The sequence below is a fragment of the Globicephala melas genome, chromosome 1 (genome assembly GCF_963455315.2).
Source record: "Globicephala melas chromosome 1, mGloMel1.2, whole genome shotgun sequence".
NCBI lineage: Eukaryota > Metazoa > Chordata > Mammalia > Artiodactyla > Delphinidae > Globicephala > Globicephala melas.
This window is the reverse complement of record NC_083314.1, coordinates 186,508,820-186,529,012: the sequence shown is the minus strand read 5'-3', so window position 1 is coordinate 186,529,012 and position 20,193 is coordinate 186,508,820. Positions and strand designations below refer to the sequence as shown.

Genomic DNA, 20,193 nt, shown 5'->3' with positions numbered 1-20,193 from the left:
TGCCATTTCCTAGCACCCCCCTGCTCGGGTCGTGCTGGGAGGGAAGATGGGACTACCTCGGGGTGTTCGCTTTACAATGGTCTTCTCTTCCTTTGAGAAGCAAAGCCGGCTAGTAAAGAGTGGCAGCTGCTTCCCTGGGGAGAAACACAGAACTCAGCTCTCCTGCTGCCACCGCTTCCCGGGTGCCTTGGGGCCGACCTGGGGCAGCACAGGCATTCTCCTGCGGAGGGGGTCCTGGGGGCTCTGGGGATTCCTTGTGTAGGGCTGTGGCCCCTTCCCGCTGTAGTGAGGGCTGGTCACCAGGCACACCAAGACACAGGGGCTCCAGCAGAACTCAAATCTGAGCAGAGGGGGAGGCCCGCCGGCCCTGGGGCCGCAGCTGCTGGGCCCAGAGGGGTCCTGAGGCAGGACCTCTCCCCTAAGAGGTGCTCTCTGACATCCTCCTCTACCGCGGGGCCACGGGCCTCACCCAGGCGGGGGTGGGCAGCCCCTGGGGTCTACCAAGACAGGGACGATAAGCCCTTTAAGGGGGAAAGGATGTCCTCTGGGGGGAATCTTCCTGGCCCACTGGCCTCAGCTCCAGCCCCTCCACCTGTGCAGGCAGCTGAAAGTGCAAAGCTGCCCTCTCTCATTTGTCCACTACGTAGGGGGGTGGGCACGGCCTGGAGGGGGTGCAGGAAGGGGGCGTGAGTGCAGGGAAGGGGGTCAGGTCCAGGGAAAGAGTCCACCAGGCATGGCCACCTTCCCCACCAGGGAGACCCACGGAGAGGTGGGCAGGAGGGAACAGGGCCTCATTCAGGTCAGGGCTGTGGGCAAGCCTGGGACCCGGTTCAGCCCGGCCCCTGAGACCGCAGAGGGTGTAGGAGGCCCTGAATGTGCTGGGTGTCCCCTGGGGGCCTGGCCATTGGAGGGAGTGTTTATGAGATGTGTGATCTGGGGGGTGGGGGTGTGGGGAGAGGTGTTTCTCCTCCACCTGTTAGTGGCTGTTCTTTCCACCCATCCATTTGTTCGTCCATGAATCCAACATTTGCTAATATTATCAACCAGCCCTGGTGCTGGGCTCTGGAGATTCAGACCTGAGTCCCACACGGGCACTGCCCTTAAGGGGCCCCCAGTCCAGTGGAAAAGGAGAAAAGTGATGCATAGATTGAGGCAAACCGTGGACGGTCCCATGGATCAGAAACAGAAATGCAGTGCTCAGTGGGTGCTACGTCTGTCTGCCCCACGGGCATCTGCCAGTCTCAGCAACCCAGAGCCTCTGGACAAGGGCCACGCCCTCGGTGGAAGAGTGGACTAGGCATCTGAGCTCTGGCCAAAGAGATGGTGGGGGAGAAGGGGTCTTTGCTTCTGATTAGGATGCAGAAAGTCTAAGCAGACTGTGGCTATTTCACCTGCAACCGGGGCAGGAGGAGGGGCAGGGCTCCTCCAGGAGGGGCATGGAGTGGGGGGAGTTTTAACAAGCCCTTTGCTCCTGCCCGTGGGCTGGAGGGAGGGATCCGGGTTCCAAGGAGCCCCTGTCACACAAGGCTCTGGTTCCTGCTCTGGGGCCTCCCATAATGCATGGCGGTGATGCAGGTGAAGGCAGGGCCAGGGCAGGAAAGCTGGGAGAAATCCTCCTTCATGAGGAAACAGGCAAATGTGACCCATGACCAAGAAGAAAACCCCAAAACAGTTCAAAGTGGATTCGTTGGTGACCAGGTGTCAGAGTTAGCAGACAAAGTCTTTAAACTCACCATGATAATTAAGATAAAGGGTCTTGTACAAAAGACGGAAAAATATGTAGATAGATGGTGAATTTTACCAGATAAATGGGAATTCTAAAAAAGAACTAAATGGAAATGTAATAGAAAGAGTGAGGAATTCATTTTTTGGGTTTAAAAACACACTGAATACTGCAAAAGAAAGTATTAGTGTCAGCATATATAGGTCAGTATCAATGATCCAACCTGAAGCACAAAGGAAAAAGATAAAAAAACCAAATGGAGAAAAACATCTAAAAAACACCCAGAGCTGACATGGTAGTTAACAGTGAGAGACTGGGTGATTTCCCCTAAGCCTGGGGACAGGCAGCACTGTCCTCTCTCATCTCTCCTATCCAACATCACATGAGAGGTCCTGCTGGTTCAATATGACAAGAAAAGGAAATATAGGTAACACAGACCGGAAAGGAAGTAATAAAACTCTATTTGCAGATGACATGGTCATCTATGTAGAAAATCCCAAAGAATCAAGCAAAACAAAACAAAACAAAACAAAACAACAACAACAACAAAAAAACCTCCTGGAACTAATAAGAGATGATAGTAGGTGGCAGGATACAAGATTAATATACAAATTGCTTTCTTATATATTAGCAATGAACAACTGGAATTTGAAAATTTCAAAGCAATACCACTTACAATAGCACCTAAAAAATGAAAAAGTTAAGTATAAATCTAACAAAATATGTACAGGACCTATATGTGGAAAACTATAAAACACTGATGAAAAAAATCAAATATGTAAAGAAATGGAAAAATATTCCGTGTTCACGGACTGGAAGACAGCATTATTAAGATGTTGATTCTTCTTAACTTGATCTACAGATTCAAAATAATTCCAATCAAAATCCCAGCAAGCTATTTTGTATTTATTGACCAACTGATTCTGAAGTTTGTATGGAAAGGCTCAAGTAGCTAGAACAGACAACAACAATGAAGAAGAATGAAGTTGGAGAGACACATGACTTGATTTCAAGACTTACGATAAGGCTACAAGTAATCAAGATGGCATAGTATTGGCAAAAGAAGAGACAAATAGATCAATGCAACAGAATAGAGAGCCCAGAAATGGACCCACACAAATACAGTCAACTAACCTTTGACAGAGGAGCAAAGGCAATTCGATGGAGAAAGTATAGCCATTCAATAAATGCTCCAAAAGGAAAATTGGACATTCAGATACAAAAACAAACCAAAAAAATTAGACACAGGCCTTATGCCTTACACAAAAATTAACTAAAAATAAACCACAGACATAAATATAATATGCACAACTGTAAAACTTCTTGAAGAAGACAGGAGAAAACCTACATGACTTTGGGTTTGGTGACGCCTTTTAAAATACGACACAAAAACATGATCCATGAAAGAAAAACTCGACAAGTGAGGCTTCATTGAAGTGCTGACAAGTTGTTTTCTAAATTGTTGAATAAATAAAAAATGGGGGTGGTGGTGGAATAGACAAGTCTTCCAAACAGAAGAATTCCAAATAGATTACACAGATACTCCATTTCTAAGGATGTGTAGTGTAACTCCCCACCCCTTAAGTTTGGGCTGCATGTGCTGCCTTCCTTCCAAAGAGGACAGTGTGGAAAGAGAGGGGACAAAGGTACCTATACAATGGAAAAAGCTGACAAACACTACCTCAAGCCATGTGATCAAGGTTGACATCAATGTGGTAAGTCACTGAAATTATGTCCCCTTGGTCTGTAGGCTTCCTCCCCAAAACATCACCCCAGTCTGAACATCAGACAAATGAGAGACATTCTACAAAATACCTGGCCAGTCCTCCTAAAAACTGTCAAGATCATAAAAATCAAGGGAAGGCTGAGAAACCATCACAGCCAAGAGTCCAAGGAGATTTGCTAACTAAGTCATGTGGGGTCCTGGGACAGAAAAGGACATGAGGGGAAAACTGAGGAAATATGAATAAAGCATGAACTGGGTTAATAGTAATATATAAACATTGGTTCATTACTTGTGACAGATGTATCACACTTATGTGATATAAGATGTGGTATGAAGTATATGGGAATTGTGTACTCTCTTTGCAATAATTCTGTAAATCTAAAGCTGTTTTAAAATTTAGAAAAGTTGGACTTCCCTTGTGGTCCAGTGGTTAAGACTCCATGCTTCTTCCAATGCAAGGGGCTGGTCAGGGAACTAAGATCCCACATGCCGTGTGGCATGGCCAAAAAAAAGAAAAAGAAAAAGAAATTTAGAAAAATTACTTTGAAACAACATGAGCAGAGGATCTGAGATCTGTGGAACCATATTAAATAGCTTAGCATCCATGTAGCTAGAGCCCCACAGGAGAATGGTATGAGTCAGCAATCTTTGAAGAGATAATGGCTAATAATTTTTCAAAATTGATGAAAGACATAAGCCTATAGATCCAAGAAGGGCAGTATATCCCAAGCAGGATGAATACAAAGAAAACCACGCACGCAGCAGCATCAAGTCAAGCTGCCAAGAACTATAGAGAATGAGATATTCATAAAAACAGTCAGAGGAGAAAAAAGACATTAATTCATGGGAGGTACAAGAAGAGTGACAGCTGGCTTCTCATCACAAACAGTGGTGGTCAGAAGACGATGGAACAAACTCTTGAATGGATGCTTGAAGAAAACAAACTAACTACCAACTTAGAATTCTATATCCAGCAAAAATATAGTAAAAAGTGAAAGTGAAATAAAGACATTTCAGGCAAAATCTGATAGAATTTGTCTCCATTACACAACACTCACTACAACAAATAACTAAAGAAAGTCTTCCCATAGAAAGAGCAGGTAACCAGTTGGGAGTCCAGGTTGGTGGGAAGGAATAATGACCAGGACCAGAAAGGGGAGCGCAGGGTAAACAGGGTGAATGAAGCATTGTGGGAACCCAAACAGTGCATCTGATTGATCTGCTTCCAGTCTAGTCAGACGAAACCAGAACAAACACCCAACACTGGGGAGGTAAGTTCATGCCTTCTCCATGTTTATGTCCCCCTCCCATTTCCTCCACTGCATTTCCAGCGTGGGCTGCCATAACCTTCTGGTTGGGGGAAGTTCCTGGGGTAAGTTCATCTGACGCTACAGCTCAAGAGGATGCAGTGGGCTCTTGAGAAAACATTTCCAAAATTGAATGAGATGAGATCACCATGTTTGTGTACTTTGCCTTTAACTTACACCACCTCATTTGTGAGGGTCACCACCTCCATTTTTCTGATGAGAAAACTGACAGGCATGTGGGGTGATGCACCCACGGCCAGTCACTAGCCTTCTGAGCAAGAGAAGAGGCAAACAGCAATGCCTTTGACACAAAAGCTGAATAGAAATGAAGTCTTCCTCTAATGCTAAAATAGGATCAACAGGACACACAGCAAACAGAACCCAAACAGGGATATTTCCCCCCTTCATGATTCCAGAAGGGAGTAGACTTCCTTGTGCCCAGTTGACATGTGTCTACTCTTGTTCTTTTTTATATTTGCTTGAATAACTTCTGTAATATGTCAATTATTTTCACATAGACACTCTACATTAAAAAAAACCAACAACCTGACATTTCCTTTGAAAGATCTGTTCTCCTAAAGGTTGGCCTTGAAGTGAGTAATTTGTTTCCTCTTTCTGTCTCTCTCCTGTTCCTGTGTCTGTCTCTCCCTACCTAACAAAAGAGGGATACAAAGAACTTTATTGGGTGGAAAATAACCGTCCTGCCTGGAGAATGTATCATCACAGGCTGGTTGTCATGCAGGTGTGGGGTGTGAGCTTACATGACCCTGTGGTCAAGGAAACCACAAGCAGAGAAATTAAATTTAGGCTGGTAGCATTCCCAGGTGCCTGATGGAAACAAACACACGTATTGTCTGGAGGGAAACTTAGCCCAAGTAACAAAGGCTTCTCGCCTTTGAGAGAAGGACATGGACTTTGAACATGGACTGAGGTTTATGAAAAGACCAGATTCTATGAGTGAGAAACAGCAAACAGCAGGACTAGAACCCCAAGGATTCATATTTGGGGATTATCTGACCCATAACATGTGGAAGCTGGCATCACAGGCCCCAAACCTCAATGTCTCTGTATCTGTGCCTTTGCACATGCCATTGCAGTTGCTTCCCCTGAAGGGGCAGAGAATATTTCCTCCCTCTCTTCACTGTGGGTTTGCCCCTATGGCTTTGGTAATAATGTACTCCAGCTCTGAGCCTAGGCCCTAAGTGTGTTTCCACTTGTCCCCATGAGCTTCTGTTTGGAGAGTGACATGCTTGCTAGTCCTTGTAGGAGGATGAAATTCGTGGAACAGCTGCCCCAGCTGAGGCTGACCTACATCAGCTGAGCCCTGCAGCCTACTGATGGATGTGTGTCATGATAAATAAGTGTAGTTTTAAGCCCCTGAGTATTGGGGTGATTTGTTAGGCAGCAGTGGCTAGCTGATGCAGAAATAACTCACGTATGTTTGAATCATTGAAAGGAATAAAAATTAAAAATGAGGGCAAAGAAAAAATTGAAAAAATCAATTTGTAAAAGAATCACTTGGAAACTCTAGAAATAAAAAACATGAAATTGTTGAAAATAATTTTTTTTTTTTAGAAAAAATCCAAAATGGATGGGTTAAGTGGCAGATACAACAGAGCTGAAGAGAGATTTAGTGAATTTGAATGTAGTTCTAAAGAATTTACCCAAAATGTGGGGCAAAATCAAAGAGATGGAAACTTTTCTCTAAAAGATATGGAAGATAGAGTGAGAAAAATTAAGTGCATATGTAATCATAATTTTAGGAGAAAATAAAGATAATGTGGGAGACACAATATTAAAAAGACAGTGGCTACAAGTTTCCAAAATTAATAAATGTCATTAGTGCTCGGATTCAAGAATCACAACAGATGTAAAGCAGAATAAATAAAAAGAGCTTCATAGTTAGACACCTCACGGTAAAAATGCACAGTCAGGGAGAAGACAGCTCAGAGGGGAAAAGTTCATCTGGCAAGAAGGCCAATTAGACTGAACCAGATTTCTGAACAGCAGCAACGGAAGTCAGAGACAGCGAAACTAAATCTTCAAGATATTGAGAACGTAACTAAGCCCAGATTTGTGTAACCAGTTAAACTATCACTGAAGGATGACTACCAAATAAAGTCATTTTCAAGTAAACAAAAATGAAGGTTTACAGTTGAAAGAGTATTTTGAAGCTGTGCTCCCCAAGTCTGCCTGATCACAAGAAAGGCCTCACATGCTGGTTACAGTACAGAATCGGGGGTCTTACCCTGTAAGATTTCCTGGTTCTGCCTAGGTTGAGTCCTGTTATGGACTCAACTTTTGTATCTTCTCCCCGCCACCCACCACTCCTATGTTGAAGTCCTAACCCCTAATGTGATTGCATTTGGCATTGGCACCTGTGAGGAGGTGAAGAAGGTTAAATAAGGTCATAAGGGTGGGGCCCTGATCCAGTAGGGCTGGTGTCTTATAAGAAGAGGAAGAGACACCAGAACTTGCTCTGTCCACCACATGAGGACACAGTGAGAAGGTGGCTGTCTGTAAGTCAAGAAGAGAGTCCTCACCAGGAACTGAACTGGCTGATACCCTGATGTTGGACTTCTGGGCTCCAGAACTAGAGGAAAATAGATTTCTGTTGCTTAAGTCACCCTGACTTATGGTATTTTGTTACAGTGGCCCAAGCAGATGGAGACAGGGTCCAAGGTCTGGATTTTTAACAATTGCCCCAGGTTACTCTGATTATCAAGCAAGATCAACAAATGCTGTGTCCTAATCAGTGTTTCCCAAACTTTAGTGCAGTTGAGTTACCTGGGGATTAAATGCAGATCCTAATCCAGTAGGCCTGAGATGGGCCCCGAGTTTCTGAATTTCTAACAAGCTCTCAGGTGAGGCCAACACCACTGGTCCACGGACACACTTTGTGTAGGAGTCTCCAAAAGCATGTACTTCAGAAAGAAGGTAAATGATTTCATAAGGGCTACCTGAGAAGTAGGAAGAATGATGAGCAAAGAAACTGATAAGGGACTTCCCTGGTGGCGCAGTGGTTAAGAATCCTCCTGCCAATGCAGGGGACATGGGTTTGACCCCTTGTCCGGGAAGATCCCACATGCTGTGGCAAAACTAAGCACATGCGCCACAACTACTCAGCCTGCGCTCTAGAGTCCATGAGCCACAACTACTGAGCCCATGTGCCACAACTACTGAAGCCTGTGCGTCTAGAGCCCGAGCTCTGAAACAAGAGAAGCCACTGCAATGAGAAGTCCACGCACCACAACGAAGAGAAGTCCCCGCTCGCCGCAGCTAGAGAAAGCCCGCACACAGCAACGAGGACCCAACAACAAAGACCCAATGCAACCAAAAGTAAATTAAAAAAAAAAAAAAAAAGAAACAGATAAGGACTTGGGAAAATCGAAATTAAATTGAGTATATTAGAGAATGTTGCCTATGTGCAGTAAATAAAAAATAAGATAGAAACCACGGACTTACCCACAATAACATGTGATCAGGGTGGAGGACGAGTTAAACTGTTCTAAATCCTTGTATTGTTTGGAAGAAATATGAAGATATTGACTAGCTGAATACCTTAAGTTAAATACGCATATAAAATTTAAGGTATATTACTTGTGCTCTCCACTTACAACATCAAAAGCCAACTAGAGTATCATTCCCTTTGTAACAACAGGAAAAACCCAGACAGTCTACAGAAATCACAGCTTTTCTGGAGCTCATCTAGGACCTGAGGTAAAAGGGTGACCAGGAAAACGGAGTGACACGTCCCACCAAGCAGAACTGAGAACTCTGACAGGACCTAGGAGTAAGAGGCAGTCACCACACAAGTGGGTAAGAAGAATCAGCTAACCTTTTAATGAATTCTTGAAGGCCAAGTGCGAGTTAGCCTGTCAGTGTGGAACAGCTGGAGCCTCAACACAGGGGGATTTTTTTTTTTTTTTTTTTTGCGGTACGCGGGCCTCTCACTGCTGGGGCCTCTCCCGTTGCGGAGCAGAGGCTCTGGATGCGCAGGCTCAGCGGCCACGGCTCACGGGCCCAGCCGCTCCGCGGCGTGTGGGATCTTCCCGGACCGGGGCACGAACCCGCGTCCGCTGCACCGGCAGGCGGACTCGCAGCCCCTGCGCCACCAGGGAAGCCCCTGCACGGGGGGATTTTGCACTCATTCACCAGTTATTTCCATGGACCCTTACCAGGTGTCAATGAGAAGAACTGGGGCAGGTCTCAGAAGACCAGGGAGTCCCCCTCAGGGGCACAGGCATGCAGGAGGCTATCTGCTTCTGCTGGGGTGCCAGCATGAGGCGTCTCCTCCTGTGGGACCCTCCTCCTGTGGGACCCTCCTCCTGTGGGACCCTCCTCTTGTGGGACCCTCCTCCTGTGGGACCCTCCTCCTGTGGGACCCTCCTCTTGTACGACCCTCCTCCTGTGGGACCCTCCTCCTGTGGGACCCTCCTCCTGTGGGACCCTCCTCCTGTGGGACCCTCCTCTTGTACGACCCTCCTCCTGTGGGACCCTCCTCCTGTGGGACCCTCCTCCTGTGGGAAGCAAGGGCTTTAAACCACTGCGGGGAGCGCAGTAAACCTCTCACTCCCATGGACCAGGTGAAAACCCACTGGCCCAGAGGAGAGTCAGATATAAAAATCCTCTGCTCATGGGAGCGGCACAGGACACCCCTGCGGGCCCAGGATCCTAGACTGACATCAAGCTGAGGTCTGCTGCCACTAGGAGAGGGGCAGGGGACTCAGGCATGAGGCAAAGATTGATGGACATGGGGATCGGGGCAGGGGTACTGAGACGCCCCCACTCCAAGACGGAGACGGGGCCAGGACACCAGAGATCCCCCACCCCAGCATGAGGCAAGCACTAAAAAGCAAGGGCAGCCCACCATCTGTGGAGGGGCAGAGGCATGGAGAACCCTCTGTGCTGCACACATCCAGGGACTGCTGAGAGCTGAGGCTGGAGCAGGAACAATGGGGAACCTCGGGCCCCCCCAGACCCATTTCTCTAAGAACAGGTAATCATTGCTCACAGCCAGAGAAAGGTGAAGTGTGTGGGGCACCGAGGGTGACAAAAGTGAAAACAAAACCCTGAATCAGCTGACTCCTGACTGGATGGATTCCATCTCTCACACTAACAGACAGAACAACTGTGCTTGTCTCTGGTGCAAATGCTGTTTACCTCAGCCTCTGCTCTTTCGCTGGGTGTTTAGCCTTCAGTAAAAATGTATCTCACACACACACACACACACACACACACACACACAGGCAAGGAAAAACAATCCATTGCCATGAGATAAAGTAATCAATAGAACTAGACTCAGAGATAGCTCAGATACTGGCATTATCAGAGAAGGACTGCAAGATAACTATGGTTAATACGGTAATACGTTTCCATCCAATGGAAAAGGTGGATAACATGCATGAACAGACAAGACATTTCAACAAGAGATGGAAACTATAAAAAAGAGGGAAATGGAAATAGCAGAAAGAAAACGCATGTTATTAGAGATGAAGGATTCCTTTGACTGGCTGACCAGCACGCTGGATACAGCTGAGGAAAGAACCAGTGGAACTGAAGAGTAATTAGGGTCAAACTCTTCAAACTGTATCACCAAGAGTAAAAGAATGAACGAAATCTGAACAGGACACCCAAATACTGTGGGATAATATCAAACCATCCCACAGATATGTATATAGAGTCTGAGAGAGAGAGAGAGAGAGAGAGAGGGAGAGAGAAATGAAACTCCTTAAACAAGATAGCTATTAATGATAAGAAAACAAAATAATAACAAGGAAAGTAAATGTAATCCAACTATTCTTCATGGCTCAGCTGTGAAAAATGCTCAGGAGAACTATTGTAATGACGCATATGGATTTATCCAAAAGCAATGATGTACCTATACCAGGACAGTGGAAGCCTGGGTGGCTTAAGGAACTAAATCTGCCGCCCATTCGGGATGTCAATAACAATATGGATAGGGAATCAATGACAAATCTAATATTTTATTATTAAATCTGATCATAAATGGCATGACAGACATTTTTCTAAGTGTTATTGATGTATTAAATCATTGAACCCTCCAGTAAGCCTCTATGTTGTGTTCCATTTTACAGATAAGGAAACTGAGGCACAGAGGTGTGAAGAAAACCTTCCAAGGTCACACAGCTGGGATCCGGGGGGCTGGCAGCCCACCCAGGCTGTCAGATTCAGGAGCCTGGGTGTTAACCACAACCTTACGATGCCTCCCTGTGATCTAACACTGACGATAAAGAGAGAAGGGTCCAAAGATGAGGCTTAGACACTCCAGTCCAGGGGTTGGCAATATTTTTCTGTAAAAGGCCAGACAATATATGTTTTAGCCTTTGTGAGCCATATACAGACCCTGTCTCACCTATTCAACTTAGCGCTTGTAGCCTGAAAACATCCACGGACAATACATAAGTGAGTAGGCACAGCTGTGTTCCAATAAAGCTTTATTTACAAAAACAGGCAGTGGGCCAGATTTGGCCCCCAGGCCATAGTTTGCAGACCTCTGCACTAGACAATGAATATGGCTCTTTCTGAGAAGCAGAATTCCAGGAGGCAGGATTGTGGGTGTAGGATTGTATTTCCCACTCAAAGTTTTATTCAAAAGACACTCAATTTTCTGAAAAAGGTTTATCTATAACTTTTGAAATAAATATTAAAACAAAAAACTAAGGTAACCATTAAAAGGATTAGAAATATAAAACTTTCAAGATAGTTGCAGGAAAACAGAGTGAAAAATAACAGATCAGTCCAAAAGAAGGCAAGGAAAGAGAAAGAAGAGGCATCAGGAACACAGAAGAACACAACAGAAAAAAATCGTACACTTCTGTGTGAATGCACATAGACTAAATCCTCCAGGTGCAAGATGGCGACAAAATCCAGCTGCACACGGTTCCAAAAGACACACCTAAAGCTAAAGAGACAAAGTCTCAAAGAAAAAGGATGGAGAAAATAGAGAACAAATGCTAGTTCATATCAGACAAAACAGAAGTCAAAACAAAACATATTAAGGCAAAAGGCACAGTTAAGATAGAAAGGGGCGCTACGTAATCATACGGAGTGAAGATACACTGATTCTAAATTTGCATCCACATAATAATGTGGCTTTTTTTTTTTTTTGGCGGCGTCCTCGGCAGTGAGAGCACGGAGTCCTAACCACTGGACAGCCAGGAAATTCCCGTAGTTTAACCTTGAAATACACAAATTAATACTTGGCATCACTACAAAGAAGACTGATGGTTCTCTAGGCCAAGGTTTTAGCCACACACATCTTTCAATAATTGAAAGGTCAAGAAAATGGAAAAAAACAAACATACAGACGATCTGATTGACCTAACGGAGGCGTCTAAACCTCTGTCTGTATCTCCACTTTCACTTAAGGGTGATTGTGTGCACTGCACGTGCACACGTGGATTATTTATAAAACTGACGGTGTGTTAGCCCTAAAGCAGGCCTCAGCAAAGACCAAAGAACCAACATCACATAAACCAGGGCTGCTGACAATAATGCAATTAAATTAGAAACCAATTTAAAAAGGTAACTAAGAAAAAGTCTCCAAGCATCTGGAAATTTTAAAAAGAGAGATTTCTAAATAACTCATAAATCAATGAAAAAACCCCACAAAACCATAGTGGATGAGAAAGTCTTTAGAAATAAATAATAATCCAGCATTTAAACTCTTCCACGGGCTCCATCAGGACCTGAGGCTGAGATCGGCTTGGGTCATTTCGGGGGGGGTAGGGGCACAGAGTCCTGCCTGAGGGGCCCTGGCAGAGACCCCACTTGTATTTAGGGGACCATGAGGAGGAGGCAGGCTGGGCAGGGAGGGTCCCTGCTGTCAGGCTGGTACCACCTAGATGAGGACTGGGGTGGGGTGGGGTGGGGGTGGGGGGTCAGCCCTGTCCCCTGGGAGCCTCTCAACCAGGTGTTTGCAGCCCAGTAGTCCCGAACAGAGGTTCCCTGGGGTCTGGGCTCTCCAGGGCTCTCCGAGCAGTGAGCGGTCCCTCCCCACATCCCGTGACCATGGAGATGCAGTGTCCATCGACCCTGCCAGGAGACCCGGAGGGGCCAGAGACGGCAGTGGCTGGCAGGGTCCGGCCAGGCACCTGGTCAGGTGGGAGCAACCCTGGGCAGGGGCCGTCCACCACATCTGTAGGCAGCACCCGCGCCTGGTTCTCAGAAACAGCCTTGCCCAGTGATGGATGGATGGTCCCACCACAGCGCAGGTGGCTCTGGCCAGTGAGGGAATATTCTAGTAACAACGCCTGTGCTGCCCTACTGTTGGGGCCGTGGGGAGGGCTTCTCCTGCAGATCCTCCTGAGTCCTGAGCCCACCCGTCCACCCACCCACCTGCAGGAGGAACCAACTGCATCTCCCAGCTGTGCCCGAGGCTGTGCCTGCTGGGAGTAAGGTGCCTCCGGGATTTGACCCAGGCCACCTGGTGCCCAGGTGCAGGCAGGCGAGCACCTCCCCCCGCCCCCGCAGTGCTTCCCGACGCAAGGGGGGAACAGTCCAGGTTCCTCCACGTTGGCCTTGGGGAGGGACTGTGAGTGGGGGTGTTCCTGCAGGGTGGCCCTGGCATTCCCATCTCCCTAGGACCCCGGCCTGGCCCCCACCCATCACTGTGCAAAAAGCAGGGCCTGGGAAGCCACGAGGCCCCGGGGACCCAGGCCTTCAGGAGGCCGCGAGGAGGATCCCAGCAGGTTCTCTGCAGGATGGCTGCCCGGGAGGCGGCAGGCGAGCCCCGCTGGCTGGAGGGATGCTGTGCCGCGGGTCCCCAGCGCTGGAGCGCGGGCTCCTGCTGCTGGGCAGGCCGGGAACTGCAGCGCCCTGTGCGGCAGGGGAGGGGAGGAGGCCGCGCAGATGTGGCATGGGGAACCGCTCTGCCGCATCTCGGGAGTCCCGCAGGGCCCCGCCAGCCCAGAGCCAGCAGAACCAGCCTTGTGCCAGCCAGCGCCTGGGCGGAGCCTTCTGGAAGGGCCCCGGCCCCCACAGGTCAGTGCCCCTTCTCTCCAGGCTGCAGCACAGCCCGGCAGCCCCTGGTGCCCCGAGCAGACCCCACCTGCCCGCTCAATGGCTGGCTTATCCAGGTGGGCGGGCACGCAGACGTTGCCGAGGCCGCGTGGGGAAGAGGCGGTGAGCAGGGTGTCGGTGGCGGGCCCGAGGGGAGGGGCGCCCTCACTCACCTCTTCTGTCGGCGTAGAGGAGGCCCAGGGCGGCCAGGGCACCCGTCACCAGCAGCAGCAGTAGCAGCCCTCCCTCCAGGAAGCCTCGGCGCTTCTGCCCTGCGCAGCCTGCGATCTCCACCATCCCCACCGGGCTCTCGGGCTTCCTCATTGCAAGTCTCTAGACGGGGAAAGCGCACAGCTGAGAAACTCCAGGACCGAGGCCTGGGGCGGCGTCCACCCAGCCTGGGGCGCCAGGGCCCGCAGGACGGGCGTGGAGCTCCCGAGGCCCTGCCTGAGGCTGGCGGATGCTCAGCCCCTGTCTCCATCCCAAGGCCACGGCCGGCCTGTGCCTGAGGGCTTTCCTCTCTCTCTCCCCGGGCCAGCGTCTGAGTGCTGGGGGTGGGGCAGGACTGGCCTGCTGGCCCTGGTGGCCGTCCCTTCTGGAGGGAGTCCCCTCCAAGCTTGTTCTCTGGCCGGGGCTGGTCCGGGGCGGCTCCGCTCACAGCTTGCGGTGGGCACGCAGGACCCAGAGGCCCAGCTCCCAGGCTTGTCAAGGGGCTTCTGCAGCGGAGCCTGCCTGGGGTTCTTGTGCCGAGAAGCTGTGGGCCTGGGAGCATCAGGGAAACGCTCTGGGAGGTGGCTTGGGCCACTGGGCTCCCTGCCCACTGTTCCTGCCTGGAGCCCAAGGGGCAAGGGGGAGGCGAGAATGACTGGAACCTACGCAGCGGTGACCACGCAGGCCACGACGGGCCCCGGCAGGGCAGCTCCAGGAGTCACCTGGCTGGCGTGCAGTTCCCGCCGTCTCCCCACCCTGTCACTACAGAAGGGACGCCTTCTCCAGCCAGCCAGGCGGTGACAGCCGGGCGGTGAGCAGCGGTGGAAGACACCCAGGGCTGCTGCTGTGTGCTGCTCCGGTCAGGTGGGGACAGCGGACCAAGGGCTGCACGTGCTCCTGGGTGTCCGTGTGTGTGCTCGTGTGCACGCCGCTCTTACTGGCACACAGAGCCCTGACCCAGAAATGTGCCCGGGCCCCGGGGGAGAGCTGGCTGCCCTGCCGAGCTTCAGTCCTCACACAAGCTCACGCTCCTGACGTCGGGGTTGGGGTTGGTGGGAGCCCAGCCCCTCCCCAGGACAGAGGACAGACCCTGTCCCACCCGCCCGCGCAGCCTGGAGATCGCCCAGGGCTGGGTTAGCTGTTCTCACCTGCTGGGGGGTGGGGGGGTTGGGTCTCTCAACCTCTGGCATCACCTGTCACATGACCCAAGCAGAGAGGAGAAGCCAGGCCCGCTCTGATCTCAGGAGCCCCTTGGCCCCCATCACCTCTCTCTGCACTCCCCACCCCGGACCCCCACCTGAGCCCCTCGCCCCCGGAAGTCCATGCTCAAGGTCACCTCAGCTAGACCTTCTCCGGGCCCACCTGCCCCCAGACCTGACCTGCTTCACCACCTCGCCTGCGGCTCAGCCTCTACGGCCCTTATTTCTACTTCTGTTGCCCACCGCCCCCTTGGGAACGTCAGTGCCAGGGGCAGGGGGCTCCTTCTGCCTGGTCCCCAGGACCCAGACAGGTGCCCACGACCTTGGAGGCGTCCATCGACGGCTGTCGAATGAATGAATGGCCGGGTCCGAGCCTCGCCTGGCACTTGTGGCTCTGGGGTCACTAGCGTCTTCTTTCTCTGAGCAGAACTAGAGTCCGCTCATCACTCAGTTAATCCACTTCACTCTGTCCTGCTGACTCCCGGGGTGCTGGGCTGCCTGCCCCACGGCCTGGGAAGTGGGCCGGCGCTTGGAGAGTGTTCCCCCCGCCGCACCGCCAGGAAAGCTGGCCCGGCTCACCTGCAGGTCTCTCAGAAAGGCCGCTACCCACAGGCAGGTCTCGGAAGGCGGGGTCGGGAGGGCTCCCAGGGGTGGGGCTGTGAGAGGCCAGTGTGGCTCCTTCCGGGCCCCCTTTGTGATGCGGTCATGGGTTCTCTGGAGGCCTGGACCGCCCCCTGCTCACAGCTGCCAGGTTCCATCCGGGCTTGGTGTGGGGGGAGGGGCACGAGGCTCCCTGCTGAGTGGGGCCCCCCGGAGGCTGAGGACCCTGCCTCCCGGCCCTCCTTCCTCCCTCCCTTCGGAGTCCGGAGGGGCCACACGGTTCCTGGGAAGGAAGGCCAGACCCCTCTCCTCACCCTGCCCGCCTTGCCCGAGAGAGGTCGGAACCAGAGAAGCACGCGGGCCGCGGGGTCCTTTCCCCTCCATCTCCAGTGAGGCTGGTGGGTTCTGGGGGTCTTGCCGGGGTGTCAGGGGAAGAGGCGTCCCTGCTCATCATGACGGGGGTGGTCTGCACCCAGAGACACCCACATTCAGCTGGCGTGGGGCTCGGCTGCCTCTCCGCCCCTGGGGGTCTCGAGGCTCAGACCCTAACCCCTAGGAGGCAGGCGGCCCGGCTGGGGGACAGGAGGGGCCCTCCGGGCTTCGCAGAGGCACCCCAGTGCTTCAGAGCGTTAGGCGGGTGCCCCTGGCCCAGGGCTGGAGGCCGGGTTGGGGGGCTCTGTGTGGAGTGGGCCCCAGTCAGGACCCAGATGTCCCTTCTTTGGGCCCAAGTCGGTCATCAGCATGGTTCTGCCTCCGTTTCAGAATCCCACGGACGGAGGGATCCTCCCAGGCCCCTGGGACTCTGTAAGGGTGTCCAAGGCCAGGGGCCAGGCCACAGAGCCAGGGGTGTGGGGGTACACAGCCGCTCATGCCACCCCTCACCAGAAGGCCCGCACTGGGCCTTGTTGGAATATTCCAGTCCACGTTCAGGTGGCCTCTTGGGTTGGCCCCTCCCTGGGAGGAGGGCAGCACTTCCGGGGCTCAGATCCAGAACCCACCCCGACCCCCAGGCAAGGCTCTCCTCAGCCCCCGGCTGCCCTGGCAGCCCTCCACTCCCCCGAACCCAGCCAGAGCGAGGGGCTGGCAGCCTGGCCTGGAAGCTGTCTGGGCTGCTGGCCTGAATGGGGATGAGGTCAAGGTCAGGGGACTGAGAAGCTGCAACTGCCCTTCCTGGGAGGCAGAGGTGGGTCAGGGTCCAGCCTGCCAGCTAGAGACTCCTTCCCAGAGTGTGACGGCCTTGGGGACCTACGCTCCATGCAGTGCAGCCAGAGCGGCCCCCATCCCTGCCAGAGGCTGCGTGGATGCAGAGGCTGGCTGGTCTCAGGAGCTCAGCTGCGCTTTCCCACCCACACTGCCCCGTTCCGGGTCCTCCCCGTCTGTAGCTCCATCAGTGAAAGATAGAAACTTTGAGGGAGCAAGGAGCCTGGGGTCCTGGCCCGGCCTCCTAGCAGGCACTGCGCTGAGGCCGGCAGGTTCTGGGGGTGCCAAGCCTAGCAGTGCTGGCTCCCTTCCAAGAGAAGCTGGGAGGCGGGGCGGGGGAGTCCACAGGCCAAAGAGCTACAGACTCCCAGCCCCAGACAGGTCCCTAGACAGACAGCGACCCAGCTGCTCAGGACACCTCCAACAGGTGGATTTTGGTCCTTTCTTCTAGGTGAGCTCAGGGGTCAGTGCGGGCTCCCTGCCCACCCCTCCCTGTCTCTCAGGCAGTAGATGTGGGATGTGGAGGTCTGAGGCCCAGCGTCAGCTCTGGGGTCCAAGAAGGCAGCCCCCCATGATGGCAGGTGGTCGGCATCCCTTCCCTCATCAGTGCTGGGACCATGGCAGGCAGGGAGTAGCCTCTGTTCCTGGGGCTACCCTCAGACCCTGCAGACGCCTGCCCTTTACTGCTGGGTCCAGTCCCTCCCTGCCCCACGCTCTCGGGCTGGGTGGTCTGGGGTAGGTCCTGTCCTCTGCAGGAAGCCCAGCATCCCCTAGCAGGCGTGTTTCTGGGCCTCAGCACGACGGGAACCGGACCTCTCCTGGCCCTGCCCATCCACGCGGCAGGCAGGCACGAGGTGCCCCGCTTGGAGAAGACCTCCAGGCCGGAAGAGGTTAAATAGTTTTGAGGCAGGTGGAGAGCTGGGATGAGAGCCAGGCCTCTGGGAGCCCCCGCACCCCCTCCCTGCTCACTGCATCCTGAGGCCAGGCCTTGGGCCTCCTGGGCAGAAGGGAAGGGGCCAGGGCGGTCTGGCTGTGCCCCAGGGCTCCATCACTGAGTGCCCAACCCAGCCCCAACAGCTGGAACACTGGTCCCCTCCCCTACGAGGTTTGCCACGGAGTCAGAGGAGAAGACAGGTGTGCAGTGCCTGGCCCAACAGTGTGGCTGGGAAACACCTGGGGGCGGGAGGGCCCCGTGCCGACGGCCGGGTTGCCTGTTTTGGAGCTCGGCTGCTACTTCCGGGACCCTAGAGCTATTTTACCCCCGTAACTAACTGTTCTTTATATTAAATTCTCGCTATTTGAATCACTGGGTGTGGTTTTTGTCTCCTGAGTGGACCCTGATGACACATAAATTGGCACTAGGAGTGGCCCCAGCAGGTGCCTCTGCAGCTGGGTTTGGGGACTGGCCTAGTTGTGTCCTCGGGCCTGAGGCCGTGGGAGATGTGACTCGTGGCACATGGTGGCTTTGGGAGTGACCGAGCTGCCACCGAGCTCGGCTGTGATGTGACAGCTGAATCTGGGCCTCGGGAGCTGAGGGCTGCCCCCACTGCTGACAGAATGACAGCAGCCGAGGTCCCTGGTGTCCTGGACACTCGCGAGCTCGGGTCTGCACTCAGCTCCAGCCACAGCCCTAAGAGCCCCTCATTTCTCAGCAGCACAGCGCTGATGTGGCTGAAAGGCAAACACAGCATTTGATCCTGTGAGTAGCACAATCCCAGCAGTGTTGGTGCCTTCACAGCCTCACCAAGTTTCTTACGAGAAAGTTCGGGCATTGACTGGGAAGGAATGGGACCCTGAAACGAGGAATGGGATGTGTGGTTGGGCTCAGATGAAGCTGAGAACCTTGAACACGCAGGGCCCTCTGAGCCCCTCCAGGGTCTGAGGAGATGAGCCCTTCTTCACTGTATTTATTTATTTTTGGCTGTGTTGGGTCTTCGTTTCTGTGCGAGGGCTTTCTCTAGCTGCAGCGAGCAGGGGCCACTCTTCATCGCGGTGCGCGGGCCTCTCACTGTTGCGGCCTCTCTTGTTGCTGAGCACAGGCTCCAGATGTGCAGGCTCAGTAGTTGTGGCTCACGGGCCCAATTGCTCCGCGGCATGTGGGATCTTCCTGGGCCGGGGCACGAACCCGTGTCCCCCGCGTCGGCAGGCGGATTCTCAACCACTGCACCACCAGGGAAGCCCGAGCCCTTCTTCACTATAAACCCTGCGAGAACCTCACGTGGATCAGGTGCCTAGAAAGAGGATCCTCATTCTACTCAACCCCCCTGTTGACCCCAGACCCATAAGTAGGGTCCAATCTCAGCACGCTCAGGGTGGGGGAAAGTACGACATCTTTCCCAGAAGGAAATAGCATATCCACCCAAAGAATTTCAAGGTATAATTAACTGACACTGAGAAAGCTGAGGATTATGTGTGGGGATTGGGTCTAGGGGTGTCAGACCACAGTGGAGGGAGCCCAGCACTGGGCTGGGTTGGCCCCATTCATACGGGTGCACCTGCCAAAGATTCTGCATTTGTGTGTCGGCTCACGGCAGCTGCGGGTAGTGACTCTATCTGGACTTAATGGTGGTCTGTAGCTAATGAAGCTGAGATGCCAGAACCTCCCTTGTGTGCCATAGAGGAAGGAACCCAATGGCACAGGGAGATGACATGTTGGAGTGGACTTACCACGCGTGACCCGTGCCCCCGCTACAGACCCAGGAAGGGTCACGGGACTCGCTTTCTCCTAGGTCTATTTCTGTGATAAACTACATGAACACCTTTCCCAATTGTGAACCATCCTTGCATTCCCGTGTACGTTGCTTGTGGTGTGTTATTCTTTTAACGTGCTGTTGGATTCAGGTTTGTGGGTATTTCATTTAGGGTTTCTGAACTGGAAATCTCTAAACGAAATTGGCTTGTGGCTTTCATTTGGTTGAGATCATGCTTTCTTCAAAAAAGAACTTGGAAGGGAACTGTATTCACTATCTTGTAATAAACTATAATGGAAAAGAATCGAAAGAAAAGAATACAGATGTATACATGTATATGGATAACTGAGTCACTTTGCTGTACACCAGACACTAACACAATATTGTAAATCAACTGTACTTCGATAGAAAAAAAAAGAACTTGGAAGCTTTTCTTCTTTTTCTTGGCTATGAAGGAGTTTAAAGCAATTACGAGTTGACTGTTCTTTAAAGGCTGGCAGATCTTCCCTGGCAC

At 52.0% G+C, this 20,193-nt stretch overlaps 1 protein-coding gene across 1 annotated transcript in view; it reads right to left on the bottom strand.

The window, feature by feature from the left end:
- MMEL1 (membrane metalloendopeptidase like 1) overlaps positions 1–14,104 on the bottom strand; it is a 32,070-nt gene extending 17,966 nt beyond the window's left edge. Inside the window, exons 1-2 of the mRNA XM_030865866.2 lie at positions 13,954–14,104; positions 57–134 (exon numbers count right to left, since the gene is read on the bottom strand). Of these exons, the coding sequence (XP_030721726.1) occupies positions 57–134; positions 13,954–14,104 (229 nt within the window). The remainder of the gene's footprint in view (positions 1–56; positions 135–13,953) is intronic.
- Positions 14,105–20,193: the final 6,089 nt, after the last annotated feature.